We start from the raw sequence: 14,956 nt of genomic DNA, 5'->3' as shown, positions 1-14,956 counted from the left end.
TAGCCTGATTTGCCATTTGAATCAGAATCATCATGAGAGATATCAAGTCTCTAAAGATCTTCATCAAATTCAGAACCCTCCCTTGCTGGTCGAACACTGATGTGCAGTTGTTGCTCTTGGAGAGTTCAGGTTCCTGCATACGGTCCCCATCCCTGGGGGAAAACATCAGAGGTCACTGCTATTTGGATCGGATGATTTTGGATTCAGATTCCATTTTCTAGTTGAAGACTGTTTCTGGAGTATCAGGTAGGCCTGGAGGTCTCTGGATCTAACGTAAAATGGTGATGCTTGGATTCACTGGACTCTCAGAGTACACTAGAGATAGTCTTTTGTGCAGATATACCACAGATTTTGCAGCTACAGTTGTGGCCATGAAACTCAACAATTGTAGCATGGCCAAACTGTCACCTGCTATTCCTTGCATATCCTTTCTGCAAAACTGGCATTGTCTTGGATATTGTCCTTGGATCGGAAGGTTTTTTTCTGAGCTGTTGAGTGGTCTGCCTTGCTGCCAAAGGGATGAGGCAGTGGAAAAACAGCCTGAAAGGGAAACATAGGGAAGTATCTTTGAAGCTGAATCAATTCCAAATCACTGCACAAAGACCAAAGTCTCAAGGAAATGAACTGAAGCTTTGAAAACACCAAAGCACAGAGGCACTTAAGCGAAGCACTGAAGCACTCAATGCCAAATACAAAGACAGGGATTAGGGAACTGAGGTTCCTGGAGACTTCTCCTCTATCAGCACTTATTGGCAAGCAGCAGCTAAACAATTGCAGGATTACCCCCCCACCCTACCAAAAAAAAAAAAAAAAGACACAAAGAATACCTGAAGCAGGATAGGCACCAAGGGAGCTCAAGAGTTGCGGCTGCAGTTAGATACAACTTTTGCAGAGAGCTCTTTTGAAGACTGCAGTCAAGAAATGACTCGATACACCCAAAAGCTGAGGTTAAAGAACCTGGGTAGCAATCAATCAGCAGCATGGAGGTTACCTGGGGACCAAACAAGCTTTCGGGAGGTTTTGCTGTCTCATGCTAGGGTAATGAGACTCCACAGCAAGAATCCTGCACAGATGGTATCTTTACAGAAGTCAGCATTTAATGTTTACAGCCCAATATTTGCAACATCTACAGTGTGTTATGTGCTGTTCAAGCATATAGTGTGAAACCCTCTGCCCCAATCTTAATGTAATTACCACCACTGTAGTAAATATTGATTTTTTTTTCAATAGCGACCACTGTAAAGTGATGGTAAATTGGTAAATTCACCTGCCATGCTGGAGATCAAATACTTGAGTGATTTCAGTGTGCAAAAAAAGAACCCCATCTGCAGGAAGGAAAGGAAAATCAACTCGTAACTGCAGAGGATTTATACTCTCAGATAAGTCAGATTTTAAAATATATTAAATATATTAAAAATGGCAAACCAGAATAAGAGCATGGATAAAAATATTCCTCATAGACATACTTTTCCTAAATGTGTGTGCGCACACATGTGTAATAAAAGCCTCACAGGTTTAAATAGTAACAGTAAAAATAGTTCCAATAATTCATTTTTCCTTCTTTTGGAGTATGAATGCTATTTTTCTAATGACAATATTCCAAATAAAATTAATTTAGAGCGGACGGACCTGGTGGAAAAGACATTACTATGGCCACAGGGTTCCCCACATTTCAAACTGCTGCTGGTTCTAGTTTGTTGTACATTTGAAGGGATCTTAAATATTGTACATTTTTAGGAATCTTGTGAAAATGCTTCCATTCTTCCTTTAAAAAGCACGTGCTACGGCAGGTTTTGTTTTTAAAAAGGAAAACAGCTTCATTTTTGTAGGGTTCAAATAATTTTAAAAAATCATACATTGGCAGATTTTTCTGTAGAACCATTTCTGTGCGCACTGTGATTAACAAACTAGCTGCATAATATGTTAGACCAAAAGCTGGAATTAACTATTATAAAGAAAACTAACAAGAAAGGCCCAATTTTGAAAATGGCCTCAAAAAAGCAGCTGTTCAAGGGTGGCTATCCTTATCTACCACAGTTGAGAAATACCAATAGTTTTTAAAATTCCTAATAAAAATGTACTGGAGTTTGAAAGACTTTTTCAATCATGAGAAGTTGAGATATATATTGGGATTAGTAGGATTTATCAACTATGGAAAAAAACACAGAATTACCTCCAAACACAATCCAGCATACAAATATAAAAACCAGTATCAAACCCATGATTATATATTTTACACTAGCTTATCACATACACCCTATAATACACAGGGATGTTTCAACAATGGCTATGCATTCAAGACTGTCTATGTCTAAGAAAACTATCTGTTAAAAATGCAGGATAGAGGGAGATGTACATTATCCTGGGCACAAAGCATATGAGCTATTCCTCAAAGGAACTGCCCACTAGATGACAGAAAGAAAATTAAAAATTGCATTAAGGCTAGGCTCTACTATAGGAAGCCTGGCATAGGAATTCAGATTGCCATACCACAGCGTATCACTGGGGGCTCTCAAGCTTCAGAGAAAGGGTAGAAAAACAAACCCAAAACCCTAGATGATCAAAAGATTAAATTAAAAATAAAAACTCAAGCAAATGGCTACATACATAATCTGATTTCACCAGCATACTTACGAAGGATGATGTGGGTGATAACGAATGCAAATATAAAGACTGTCAGAAAGGACAGAGATAAAATAAACATATAAAAAAATCTGTAGTTTCTTTTCCCCACACAGTTGCCTACCCAGGGACAATGGTGATCAAACCGTTCTGAAATGAGAGGTAGAAAAAAATGGAATATAATTAATAAAGTGCTACTTTACTTCAGAAAAGCCCTCTAAATAGTGTAGAACAAATCATGATTTAATTGGTATTTGCAAACTGGTCAGAGAACTTCTTAGGACCCCCCCAACCCCCAGTATTTTAATGCAATGTTACAATTAAGAAATTAATGCACAACAGAGGTGGTGGTCTGTTAAATTACATAAATTTATGCTTTAGCACAACTGGAGAAATAAGCATACACATTTCCACTATCACATATAGAGTACCAGTTTAATTATCTGGATTTGGTCTCCAGTATATTCATTTTTACTCAGAACTATAGTCCTCTATCACCATAATTTTGTGCCACACGTCCAGATTATACATCTGAGATTTCCTTGTGTCCATTACCACCCCACACCCATCAATTACGGAGCAGAAAATATTTTCCCTTCTTTTGTTATCCAGTTCATGATATCTTCCGTCTCAGATCTGCTATTTTTCAGTTAGAACCAAAACTTCTACACCAAACAACTTCCATGGCAAAACAATTGCAATACAGTGTGGTGGGAAAGGGTTATTCTTAAGGGTTCGCTTTTCTCAATTTTTTTTCTTAGCTTTTTTAGCTATTGTGTTTTAAATCCTTTATTTTATTTTTTGAGAAATAATCCAGGGACACCAGGCGCGCTACAGCTGATGAGAGAAAGAGCTCTCCTGTTGGCTTAATAACTCCACCTCCATGAGAGGTGGTAACTACATTGGCCGGGGAAGCTCTCCCACCGACATAGTGCTGTCTAAGGTCAGTATAACCACATTGCTCAGGAGTGTGGATTTTTCACATCCCCTTAGCATTGTAGTTATGCTGAAGTAAGTATGTAGCATAGACCAAGCCTAGACTGTTTAGAATAAAGAAAAGGAGTACTTGTGGCACCTTAGAGACTAACCAATTTATTTTAAATATTTTAAATAAACTGGTTAGTCTCTAAGGTGCCACAAGTACTCCTTTTCTTTTTGCGAATACAGACTAACACGGCTGTTACTCTGAAACCTGTTTAGAATAAGTAGTTAACACACACTTACTGGACCATTTGAGATGAAGTGGCCCATTAACACCCCTCCAGTCAAAGGGGGGAAATCAGTGTGTGTATGGGCAGGGGGCAAAAGGCAGCTATGGGAATTATAGATTGTAGTAATAAGCCATACATCCAATGTCTTTATTTAGTCCATGATTTTTAGTGTCTAGCAAAGTTATGAATTTAAGCTCCCAGGCTCATCTTTTGAAAGTGTTGTGCAGGTTCCTTTGAGGATGAGGACTGATAAGTCAGATACAATGTGATCGCTTTGTGTTATCATAACATAGGTCATACAGTGTTTTTGTCTTTTATCATTTTCCTGTGAGAGTTCATTCCAGTGATTGTCTGGTTTCACCCACATAGTTGTTATTGGGGCATTTAGCACACTGGACATGGGGAGGCTGGGCCTCCTCAAACAGCCAGGCATGGCCCTGCCCACACCCTGCCCCGAGGGCCCTGCTTCAACGGATCCGCTGGGCTCCAGGGGCTGGGACCATGCTGCCCGCATTCCTGGGGCTGGGGAGGCTACAGCAGCACCACCACATGCTCTCCCTCTAGGCCCTCCGGGGCTGGGGGAGGGGGGGAGACTGCAGGGTTGCCACCGTGCGCTCTCCCTCCCCATGGTCTGGGGAGGGGGGGGCGCTTTGGGCACTAGCCAGCCTGTGGCAGGGGCTGGTGGCCACGGTGGGGGGGGGGGGGGGGGGGGGCCTGGGTTCCAGGGCATACGGAAGGGGCGGGGCTGGGGGCTAGCCTCCCCCAGCTAGAGGTTCACGAGCCGCCCTGGGCACTGGATGAGGTACACCACATGTTGTGATAGCCATGTGTAGGACCCATGGATCTTAAAAGGTTTGTTGTGAGGGGTGCTGATCATTGTAGCAGTAGAGATATGTCTGCAGGTTTTGCATCGGTTGTTCTGGCAGAGGCTGGTGCCGCTTTGAGTTAGTGTGTCCAAGTCTGTGGGGAGCCTTCTTCTGATTATGAGCTTGGAGAGACTGGGGGTTTGTTTGAAGACCAGAATTGGGGGGTTCACGAAAGATTTCTTTCAGAATGGGGTCCCCATCAAGTATAGGTTGTAGTGGTTTGAGGATACCCTGTATGGGTTCTTTGTGGGGTGGTACGTGACAACTAAGGGTGTGCATTAGAGGGGGATTTATTTCTGCATTGAAGCAGGGTCTCTTGTTGTATTGAGGTGGCTTGTTCCATGATATGATCTATTTCTCTGGTGGAGCATCCTAGTTTGGTGAAGGTGGTTTTGAACGTGTTAATGTATATATCCTGTAATTTCTCCTTGGAGCATATTCTGCAATATCTGAGTGCTTGGCTATGGATAACAGATTTCTTGTTGTGTTTGGGGTGATTACTGGATTTATGAAGGTAGGTGTAGTTACCTGTGGGTTTCTTGGACACAGTTGTCTGTAGGGTTCCATTGCCGAAGCTAACTGGTGTGTCTAGGAATTTGATGCTAGTGTGGGAGTGTTCCAGAGACAGTTTAATGGACAGGTGTGGTTGTTGTGGTGGAAATCTACCTGGGTAGGCTTCCCTGCCTCTCCTCTTCTTTTCCCAAATGGGCCACTTCACTTGAATGGTACCTTGAATATGCATTAATTACTTACGCTAAACAATATTCCACTTTCTATTTAGCTGTGACATTCTGAGTATGTTTCCCAGACCTGAAGAAGAGCTCTGTGTAAGCTTGTCTCTCTCTAAAACAGAAGTTGGTCTAATGAAAGATATTACTTCACCCACCTTGTCTTTCTAAAATTTTAAATTGTAACAGAGTCCAAGATCAGAAAATAACACAGATGCTTTTATGCCTCCTCCCATTCTCAGTCTAAGTCCTATTCAAAGCCTGTTTTGTTTTTCCTAACTTTTGGGTCTCCGTTGATGTATGCTAACTATTTGTAGTCAGACAGGAAAGGCATGCAATAAATCTGAAAGTCCACAAATTCTATGCAAAAAAAAAAAAAAGCACATCTGTCCAAACACACCAGTTTGTTTTTATTGCGTCTTTATGGTTAAGACCTACATGAGAGGATTTTCTTGAAGAATGTATTTAGGATTATCTTGATTTAAAAATTTAAACAGCATGCACTACAGACTTCTGAGTTTACTATATTTATTAGCTTTTTCAAGGTTTTGCGTGACAGTTGTTTGGGCCACATAGTTCTGCTATATATCTATTTCAAATTCCTGTATGGCTATTTAGGGTAAAGTTACTGACCCTTCTTGGGAATGAGAAAAATTCAGAATTAGCATCTTCAGTCTTATCAAGCTACTGATAAATATTTCAGGAGCTTAAAACATTGGGTGCTATTAACTTCTCTGCTGTAGTGGAACACACAGTGGTTCCCTGAAGTGATTAGAAATTCCATTAGAATACTGGTGCTTCAAAGTGATAGGCATTGTGCATGGGTAAGCACTTTATAGTGCACTTTGCCTCACATAACTGGTACATAATGCAGTACTTGGGCAGTTAACACCACAGAGAAAAATATAATTGTAAAATACTGCATGGAAATTATCACAATTCAGGGTGCAATCCAGACCAGTGAGGTGTTGTCACCATCTGCCCTGCAACCTTGGGTGCCTCACAATCCTTTGCTGCTGTAGCTCCCAAACTCAGCTGCTTTGGCTTTGCTGGTGCTCATATTTACGCCCTGCTACTTCTATTTCCCTTACCTGAAATGAAATAAACTGAAAATAACAAATGGTAACCTTTCTTTTGACTATTCCTGGCCACCATACTTGAGACTCACTTAAAATTGTTACACCAGTGCTTAGAGTGTAAACAGCATGCTATGTATAAATGCTGTTTTGACTATGCCACTATCATCTTCTATGGTGCAATCCAGACCAGTGAGGGGTTGTGTCACTAACTGCCCTTCAATCTTGAGTGCCTCACAATGTTTTGCTGCTGTAGCTCACAACCTGTGCCACTGACAAACAGATAAACAGCATGCAGGTCACGCTCTGAGTGTCTGTGTATAGCTGCAGCCTACCAGCAACACTCCTGTCAACACTCTGGCTTTCACCGGCCTTGATTACCACTTGCAGGGTGACCCTGACACACTCCCAGTCCTGGATTTTCCCCAAAAACATGTATTCTGAACTGTCCAGCCCTCTCCTAGACAGTTCAGATATTAAGTCTGTTGCCCCTCTAAGGGATCAATATCCAACAGTTTGCTACTTTAGAGTTACCAAACAATTCAGCTTAAACACAACACTGGATTAGGTTTGATTAAAGAATAAGACCCAATTAACTAGAGGGAGACAGATTTGAAGTGAGTAGAAGACATTAAGTCAGAAATGGTTACCAGAGAAATAAAGATAATATGCTGTCTGGTACTAAAACTTAAACTAGATTTGGTTCAAGGTAAAATCCTTACCACATGTTCCCACCAACACAGCTAACTAAATTCTCAAGTCGGCATCTGCCCTCAAATTCCAAAGGGCTGGTTTCTTTGTCTATCTTAGGTAAAAAAGCAAGCGAGCAAGATAGAAAGAGCAAGATCCTGGGGTGTTTTTACCTCTCACTTTTATAGTCCATTTCCTCTTTGAAGTGATTCTTCTGAGCATTGCTCCTTAAAGTTTATTAAAACAGTAAAGGTGGCGCCATGGAGTCTGGGGATGAAGGTGCCCTCATGCTCTTTCTTCTCCCCTGTGTATGCTGAAATGCAGATTTGCCTTGTCTCCCTCTTGCTGTCTCAAAACCTTGTTTACTACTTATATATAAAATGGGGTAAGCACACATTCCTTTGTTTAAGACAGAGCTGCTTAGCCACTCCTGCTTAATGTGGGCTACATGGGTTTGAACGTGTGCTATCAATATCATATGGGGGAATTCATAATTTTATGTATAATGTAGCTACATACACTTCACTGATATTACTGACCAGTGAGTAATTTGTTTTCAAATGATCCCTCACAAGGGATATTTTGTATTAAGGATTATTAAAATAGTGTGTAGGGTGTGAATACAGGGGTGCATTTGGTCACAGATACACAAAACATTTTAGGGGCACGATCCTAAGCAAAAGGTTACAAAAAGTGGCTTTCTGTTAAAAAAAGGAAATTCCATGCAGCATCTCTGGAGAAGGCCTTTTTTAAACACCCTCATTCTCTCATATATTGATATGCTGGGGAATCAACTCCTCCTAATGGCATAAAGTTCCAGTTTCTAGCCTTGAAGTCATAAAATATCAAATCTTAAACCTCTCATTGGTTCAGGCAGAACACTATATTTTGTACCTCAGATCTGTATCATGTAATAGGCAGATGTTAAAATGTGCAAATGAGAGCTAGTTTATATATTGTTAAATTATAAGAAGTGAATAAATTAGGCCCCATCCCTTCTCATAGGAAGTAGTTAGAGACATAATGATATGTGACATCACAACAGGCTATATAGGCTAGAAATCTGAGGGACTGTTCCATACATCTTTCAGTTAAGTATGTGTATTTGTTTATCTGTAGGGTTACCCTTATCCCCCAGCGATATAACAGAGGATTCAATTTTCCTGGCACTTGAGCAAACACCATATAGTTACAAATAATTGAAACAGCAAGATCTTATTGAACAGTGGTAACGTGTTTTCCTCTTGAGATTTGTCTCCTTCCATCCCCCATCTTTGTTGTATTTTACATACTTCCTAGCTTTTTGATTTACTCTCCTCTCCATCACAGCTTTGTAGGCTTCAACAGAGTGCTGGGTGAAGGGTCTATTTAGCTGAGTGTTCACTAATTTGTATGGCCCAATTTAATCTCCTTTCAGCCAGTGATCAAAAACATAGCCAGCTAAGTGCTAGCTGAAAATTTTGTCTCAGTGTCCTATTCATCTTTTCCATATAGGGTGGAAGGTAAAGGAGTAGGACGGGTTCTCAAACTGTGGGTCAGGAGGCGACCCTGTTTTAATGGGATCGCCAGGGCTGGCATTAGACTTGCTGGGCCCCAGGGCTGAAGCAGAAGCCGAAGAGCTTCAGCCCTGAGTGGTGGGGCTCAGGCTTCAGCTTCAGCCCTGGGTGGCGGGGCTCAGTTTATAGGCCACCCCTACTGGGGCTGAAGCTCTTGGGTTTCAGCTTTGCACACACCCCTCCCTCGTCCCCCTGCCTGTGGCTGAAGCCCTTGGTCTTTGGCCCCCCTGCCTGGGACATTGGGGCTGGCACAGGTGTCGGTCCCCCCTTCTGGGGTCATGTAGTAATTTTTTTTTTGTCAGAAGTGGGTTGCGGTGCTATGAAGTTTGAAAACCACTGGAGTAGTAGATACCATCTAAGTTTATAGTTAGCAGTATTTATGATACATGGTCTAGACAGCAGGAGTCAAATAACTGTTGGTGGTTTTTACTGGTAACAGTAGTGGGGTCTCAGCCCTGCAACAGAAGGGAGAGGTAGACAAGCTGCCTTCCACAGAACCTACCCATCACTTAGAAATGCCAGGAGTTCTCATCTCTTTGTTTGATACTGACTGGTATTACTGCAGAATGTGCATTAGGGGCCCCTTGCTTTGAACTTCAGGACATTTATGGTATTAATGAATAAAAAGAGGGAACAGCAGTACTGGCAACACGAGCAGACAACCCAAACTTCTAGCACCATTAAGAACCTTCGAGTTTAGACTTGCTTCATCTATAATGTAATAAGCTGTAGCCTAATAAACTCTAATGCACAAATGAGCTCATATCATTTGAATTGTCCCCTCAACATTTTAGGAGGCTGGAATTGAATGATCCCATATTTGGAAGAGTAAACTCTGCCTGACATTTTTGCCTGGGTTAGAAAACTGGCAACGAAATGAAGTTCTTCTTCTCCTCAGTAAAATGTGCAAAGTAAGAAGATACCATTTCAATTTTTATAATGCCTTTCCTTCCCACATAAGCTTTCTCTACAACTAGGTCATACTCTCACAAAAAAAGAATTTGTGGTTATCCATGGAAGGTCAAAAAGATGCAATTTCCCAAGGTTGAGAGATCTCAATTCATGCTGAGAAACAGCTCTTGCCTTGAAAGAAAATGTGTCCTTTATTGGTTTCCTTTTTAGCCTTGCTCCCTGTGACAAAGTGGGAATATTTTGTAATACTTTTATGAGGCCTGTTTGTGCCTCAGTTTCACCTATCAACAGCATTGTTACCCAGTGGGTGGAAGAGGATTGTTTGCTCTCAGGGCAAGCTGAGACACATAGGTGGCTGGGCCTTAGTCTCCAGATCAATGGAGCATCTGAGAAGACAATGGCAAATCCAAGAGACGGACACCTAGCAACCAACGACCCAGAGGGATATGGACTTCTCTGACTCTCCTTAGGGAAGCTGAAGATGCATTAATCCCTGAAGAGTGTAAAATCTCTATCAGGAGTCTGTCTCATTTGGATTTACTGAACAGACCTCACGGTGTGAAGAATGACTGCTGAAGGCCCAGAGGTCCAGTCTAAGGAGGTGGTGAAGCCATGCAGCTGATCCTGGAGGAAAAGTGAGATGCCTAGTGGGTCTGGCACGTAGGGGTTCCTCCTAGAGACTGTTCCAAAGCTGGGTCCATAGCACTGATCCTGTGGATTCATGACATTCCCTTCATGACATTCCCTGCATGCCCTTTACACAAAGAAATTTGCTCTTGTTTAGCGGGATCAGCAAGCTGTCAAAATTGTGAATTAAAAAGATACTTACTTTATAAATTGCAGGATTTCTGCTTCCTCCCTCCCAACACCAAAAGTTAATCAATACTGCACTAATAACTATAGCTCCTTGGGTAAAGGGACTATATCATAACAGTACAACACTCGTGACCAAGAAAGAGTCTCAAAATATTGTTTGGTATAATAATGTATATGCGATGTACAGGTAACTTTATGATCACTTTCCAAATAAGACAAGTTTTTTGTAACTCCTTAACTACTTTTTCTTAATCACAGTGAATACCAAGAGAAGTAGCTTTGCTCATGTGTAGCAATTGCTCAGTGCCTGAAAAAATAGTGACATTTCAGAAGGTGGGAATAAGAACTTTAGTGACTATGTTGGTATTTTGTAATGGAAAATGCCACAATACTTAAAGGACCAAGTTCAGAGAGAATGCATAATGCACGTTGAATGATGCATCTCTAAGTGGCTTTTCACTGATGTACACGAGTCTATGCTGATGCATCTTGAATGCTGGGGAATCAGAAGATGTAAAGCTAAAAGCAGGAATTGCCATTTTAAACTTTGCTACTTCTTACACCTTTGCGTTAGGTGCTTTCCTGCTACACTTCTCTCTTTTGGCTCCTTAGAATGTAAGTTACAGCAACTTGGTTTTCCTCATACCTAGTGGGTGAATTCAGAGGTGACGTGTAAGATAAATATGTATTTAGTACATGTATTAGTGAGAGCAAATATTTGGGAGAATGAGTCTAAGTAATGCACACTCTGAATCCTTTTCCAGGTTTCTTCTAGACTTGCCTCTGTATTTAGCCCAACATCTCTTTCCAGGCCCTAAGAGAGTTACTTTTGAACAGTCACTTTTAAGAACAATTATTAATTATTTTATTTGAGAATTCTAGCAGTTACTGTAGGGTAAAAAGGATAATGTTTCCTATTTTTATATGAAACTTTAAAGGCATGTTATATTTAGTGCCTAAACAGGCTGACTGTGCCCTTTTTCAAGTAATTATTTAAAAATATATCATACAGCTCGGAAACAAAGAGCTTCTCTATTTAAAAGCTCACCATATAGTATAGACTCTTTAAACCCGAAATATTAAGCTTCCATTTCTAAGCACTATATCCCGACAGGCATGTAAGGCAATCCTAGACCCCCTTGAAGCCGTAAAGTATTTTCCTCTGTCAAAATGTTTGATGAGAAACAAATATCTAATATATAAAAAAATTTTTTTTGACATTTTCTGACATGAATCATTTGAAGGCAAGGTTGGTCTTTTAGTTGACAGAATTCCTCTCTGGATTTGTTGTAAGACTTGAGAAGCATTCACTAGTATTTAAAAGTTGCCTTCTTTCCCCTTCCTTGAAGGACTAGCTAGATGCAAATATCACTTTGTATAAACGTTAACTTGAAGGGATGGGCAAGAAAGTAACAAAAAGATTCTGTAGGACACAATATGTAGCTATCTTGTCTGCGTCATTTTCTAAGTGCTTTCTAATGAACACAAAATTCACTTTCTACTTTTTTCCTTCTAAAATTTCAAATGGAAAAGATACAAAACTAATCCACTAATTGAATATTTAATATGACCTATTCATCCCTTAACAGCATACAGGCAAGTGCACTAAAAATTGCTCTTGGGATTTTGCAGAATTAACAGCTCCCTTTTCAGCTTCACCAGCTAAAACTATGGCTATGATTACACTGCTCTGCAGTTCATATTGGGGTGTGTTTGTGAGAATGGCAATGCACAACAAAATGCTGCACTGTAACTCCCCTATCTGGATGCTGCGGGCATGAACTAAAAGGTTCCTACTTTGCATTAATGTGGTTCTCATCACACATCCACGAGGTGGATAAAAAATTAATGTTTTTTTGGGGGGAGAAAGGAATTGTTTTAAATTTAAATCAGATTTTATTCTATTTAAATTATAAGAAGTTTCTTTTTAAAAATAAACCTGCTTAAAATGAAATCTGAATTTAATACAAAATATGTTAAGGCCTAAACTTATCACTTAAAACACTTACATAAAAAAAAATATGCTACACCTATGAGCCTCTATAAAAAAAATTGAGTTAAAAGTTGCTTTTCTATATTAAGAAAGAATCAGGGGGAAAACATCTAACTTTTGATGTAGGTCAGGTACTGTATTAAGGACTTGATCCTATAGGAGACCCAAGGTCTCTGCTAGAGACTGGCAAAGTCATCATGTACACTGGGATCCAGTTTGACTCTAGGAGACACCATGATGTGTCTCATCACGATCATCCACTGAGCCCACCTAAATAGTCTCATACTCCTATTTTTACAGCTTCTCCATACCTGAGCTCTGATTGGCTTGGTTCTCAAATTATGAATATTTATGACTCCACCCACCATGGAAATTTACTCTCCACCTAATAGAAAAACCACTGATCTGCCCAGTAACTATCACTCCTTGCTTCTGGATGGTTCTGAGCACTTTAATAAATGGCCAGATAATAAAAAGAATACCTTGTTCTATCTCCTTGCAGGCGTACACAGAGGTACAAACAGAAATCCATTAACTTGTCAACTGCCTCCCTCTAAACAAATACAATACTGCAGTGCAAAAGTGGGTTACACATCCAAGTAGTAGTCTTGGATTGTTAGTTCTTTTGTCTTTCTGGGGGGAGTAGTGGAGGAGGGTTGGCACCGGGGAGTTATGGAGCAGAGTGTGCAACCAGAAAGGAGCAATGCTGGTGTCACAGCAGGACACTGGGAACAAGGGACAACATTCTTCAGAGTGCAGCCTCTAGTGTTGATGTCAACACCTTGGAACTGGAGGAGGGGGGAAAAGGCCATATCTGCAGGTCATAAAAGAGACCCTTTGGGGAATATTTTCAAGAAATTCCTGTACCTATGGGTAAAAAAGGAACACCTGCCAAATGTAAAACAGTGCAACAAAGAGATGGAAGGCCTGGTTGTCAGAATTAAACAACACTATGAAAAAATGCTCCTCAGAAGGCAATGGCTTTGAAGATGATGATGTGGACATGTCTGAACAATCTAGATCAGCTGGTTAGTAAACTTGTTCTTGCACCATTCTTATGGACCACCTACCATGTCTTACTATGCTAGTGAATGATAACTCAGATTGTCATAAATTTGTGTTTTTGGTGGATTAAGTTACTTATTAATTTCAAGATGGTTGTGGGAGTATTTATCAATTCATTTTTACTGTTACTGCTGGACTTCTGAAATGATTTTTTTATTGCTCAGTATAATCAAAAATCCTAGTTGAAGATTTCCTGTTTAAAAGAAAAAATTAGACATTTATGAATTTTAAACATTTTTCCCCCCAAAACTATTTGATAGGTTGCTAGAGATAAGGGTTTAAATAGATGTAAATAATCCTTATAATTTATTATTTTTCCTATAAAACTGGGTTTAGAATAAATTCTATCATTTAAACAGTGAAACAAATAGCTTCAGTAGGATAAATCTTTCATTTACAATTGGATTTTTTAGAAAAGCAGTGCACTAAGTAATATTCAGTGAGAGTGACTATTTTTACCATTTTGTTTAAAGGCCTGGCTTAGATGTAAGGGGTTATGAATGTCCATCCTCTGCAATGACTACAGCTTCAGAGTTATCTGCTGGTAGCAACAGCAGTGCTGCAGCTAAACATATGTCAAACAGTAATTACCCATATACCCCCTTCCTCCCCAAAATAAATAAATAAAAACCAAGAAAACCCACAAGTCTTTCTTCTTCATCCTGTAAAACCATGGATGAGATTGTAATCAGGACCAGCAAATTCCAGCAAGACTCCATAGATGAAAAGAACACATCTCTTTTGTCTTGTTCAGAACAAACATTTCATTGACATGGTTCACCATCATCATGACCACACCACACTCCACCCTGCAGAGCAGCACATTGCTGGAAGGTTGCTAGATACAGTATATAAGGAGGAAACTGAACAGTATGCAAAATACATTGACAGGAAATTCATCAATCTGAGTCTTGATGGGTATATAATTATTCAGTAATATATGCTTATGACACAACAGAAGATGGGGTTGTCTATCTTACAGAAACAACTGATTCATCAGGAAATGCCCATACAGCAGAATACTTAAAAGCAGCAGCAGTAAAAGCTACAACAAATTGTGAACAAAAATTCAAGTGAGAAATTTTGTCACAGACAATGCTACAAATATAGCAAATATGTGAAGAAATATAGAAGATGATAATGAAGGGATTCTGAAACTTACAACATATGGGTGCAGTGCTCATTTGATGCATCTTTTAGCCAAAGTCTTCAGTAAAACTCCAGGAATAAAGGAAAATGTGGAAATTACAAAATACTTCTGTAACAATCACTTCAGCGTCACTGAAAAGAGGAGGAAGACCCAAACTAATTCTCCCCCAAGATGTATAATGGAATTCAGTGGTTGACTGTTTTGAACTACTTATTAAGAACTAGCTTATTTTGACGATATGTAAAGAAAATCATGACAAAGAAGATGGAAC

At 40.0% G+C, this 14,956-nt stretch overlaps 1 protein-coding gene across 10 annotated transcripts in view; it reads right to left on the bottom strand.

Annotated features, from left to right (window-relative positions):
- The window catches only part of ZDHHC14 (zinc finger DHHC-type palmitoyltransferase 14), a 154,099-nt gene that overhangs the window by 35,922 nt on the left and 103,221 nt on the right, over window positions 1-14,956 (bottom strand). For 4 of the 10 annotated variants that reach the window (XM_027826089.3, XM_027826088.3, XM_027826090.3 and 1 more), the window contains exon 4: window positions 2,635-2,772. The exons of 3 other annotated variants lie outside the window; for them this stretch is intronic. In XM_027826089.3, coding sequence (XP_027681890.2) covers window positions 2,635-2,772 — 138 coding nt within the window. Of the gene's footprint in view, window positions 1-1,267; window positions 1,326-2,634; window positions 2,773-14,956 lie in introns of all 10 variants that reach the window. 3 more of the 10 variants (XM_037895051.2, XM_043544254.1, XM_043544255.1) reach the window with 1 other exon arrangement.

Source organism: Chelonia mydas, chromosome 3 (assembly GCF_015237465.2).
Source record: "Chelonia mydas isolate rCheMyd1 chromosome 3, rCheMyd1.pri.v2, whole genome shotgun sequence".
In the NCBI taxonomy this organism is placed as follows: Eukaryota; Metazoa; Chordata; order Testudines; family Cheloniidae; genus Chelonia; species Chelonia mydas.
The sequence above is the reverse complement of the archived record's forward strand: the minus strand, read 5'-3'. Positions and strand labels throughout refer to the sequence as shown.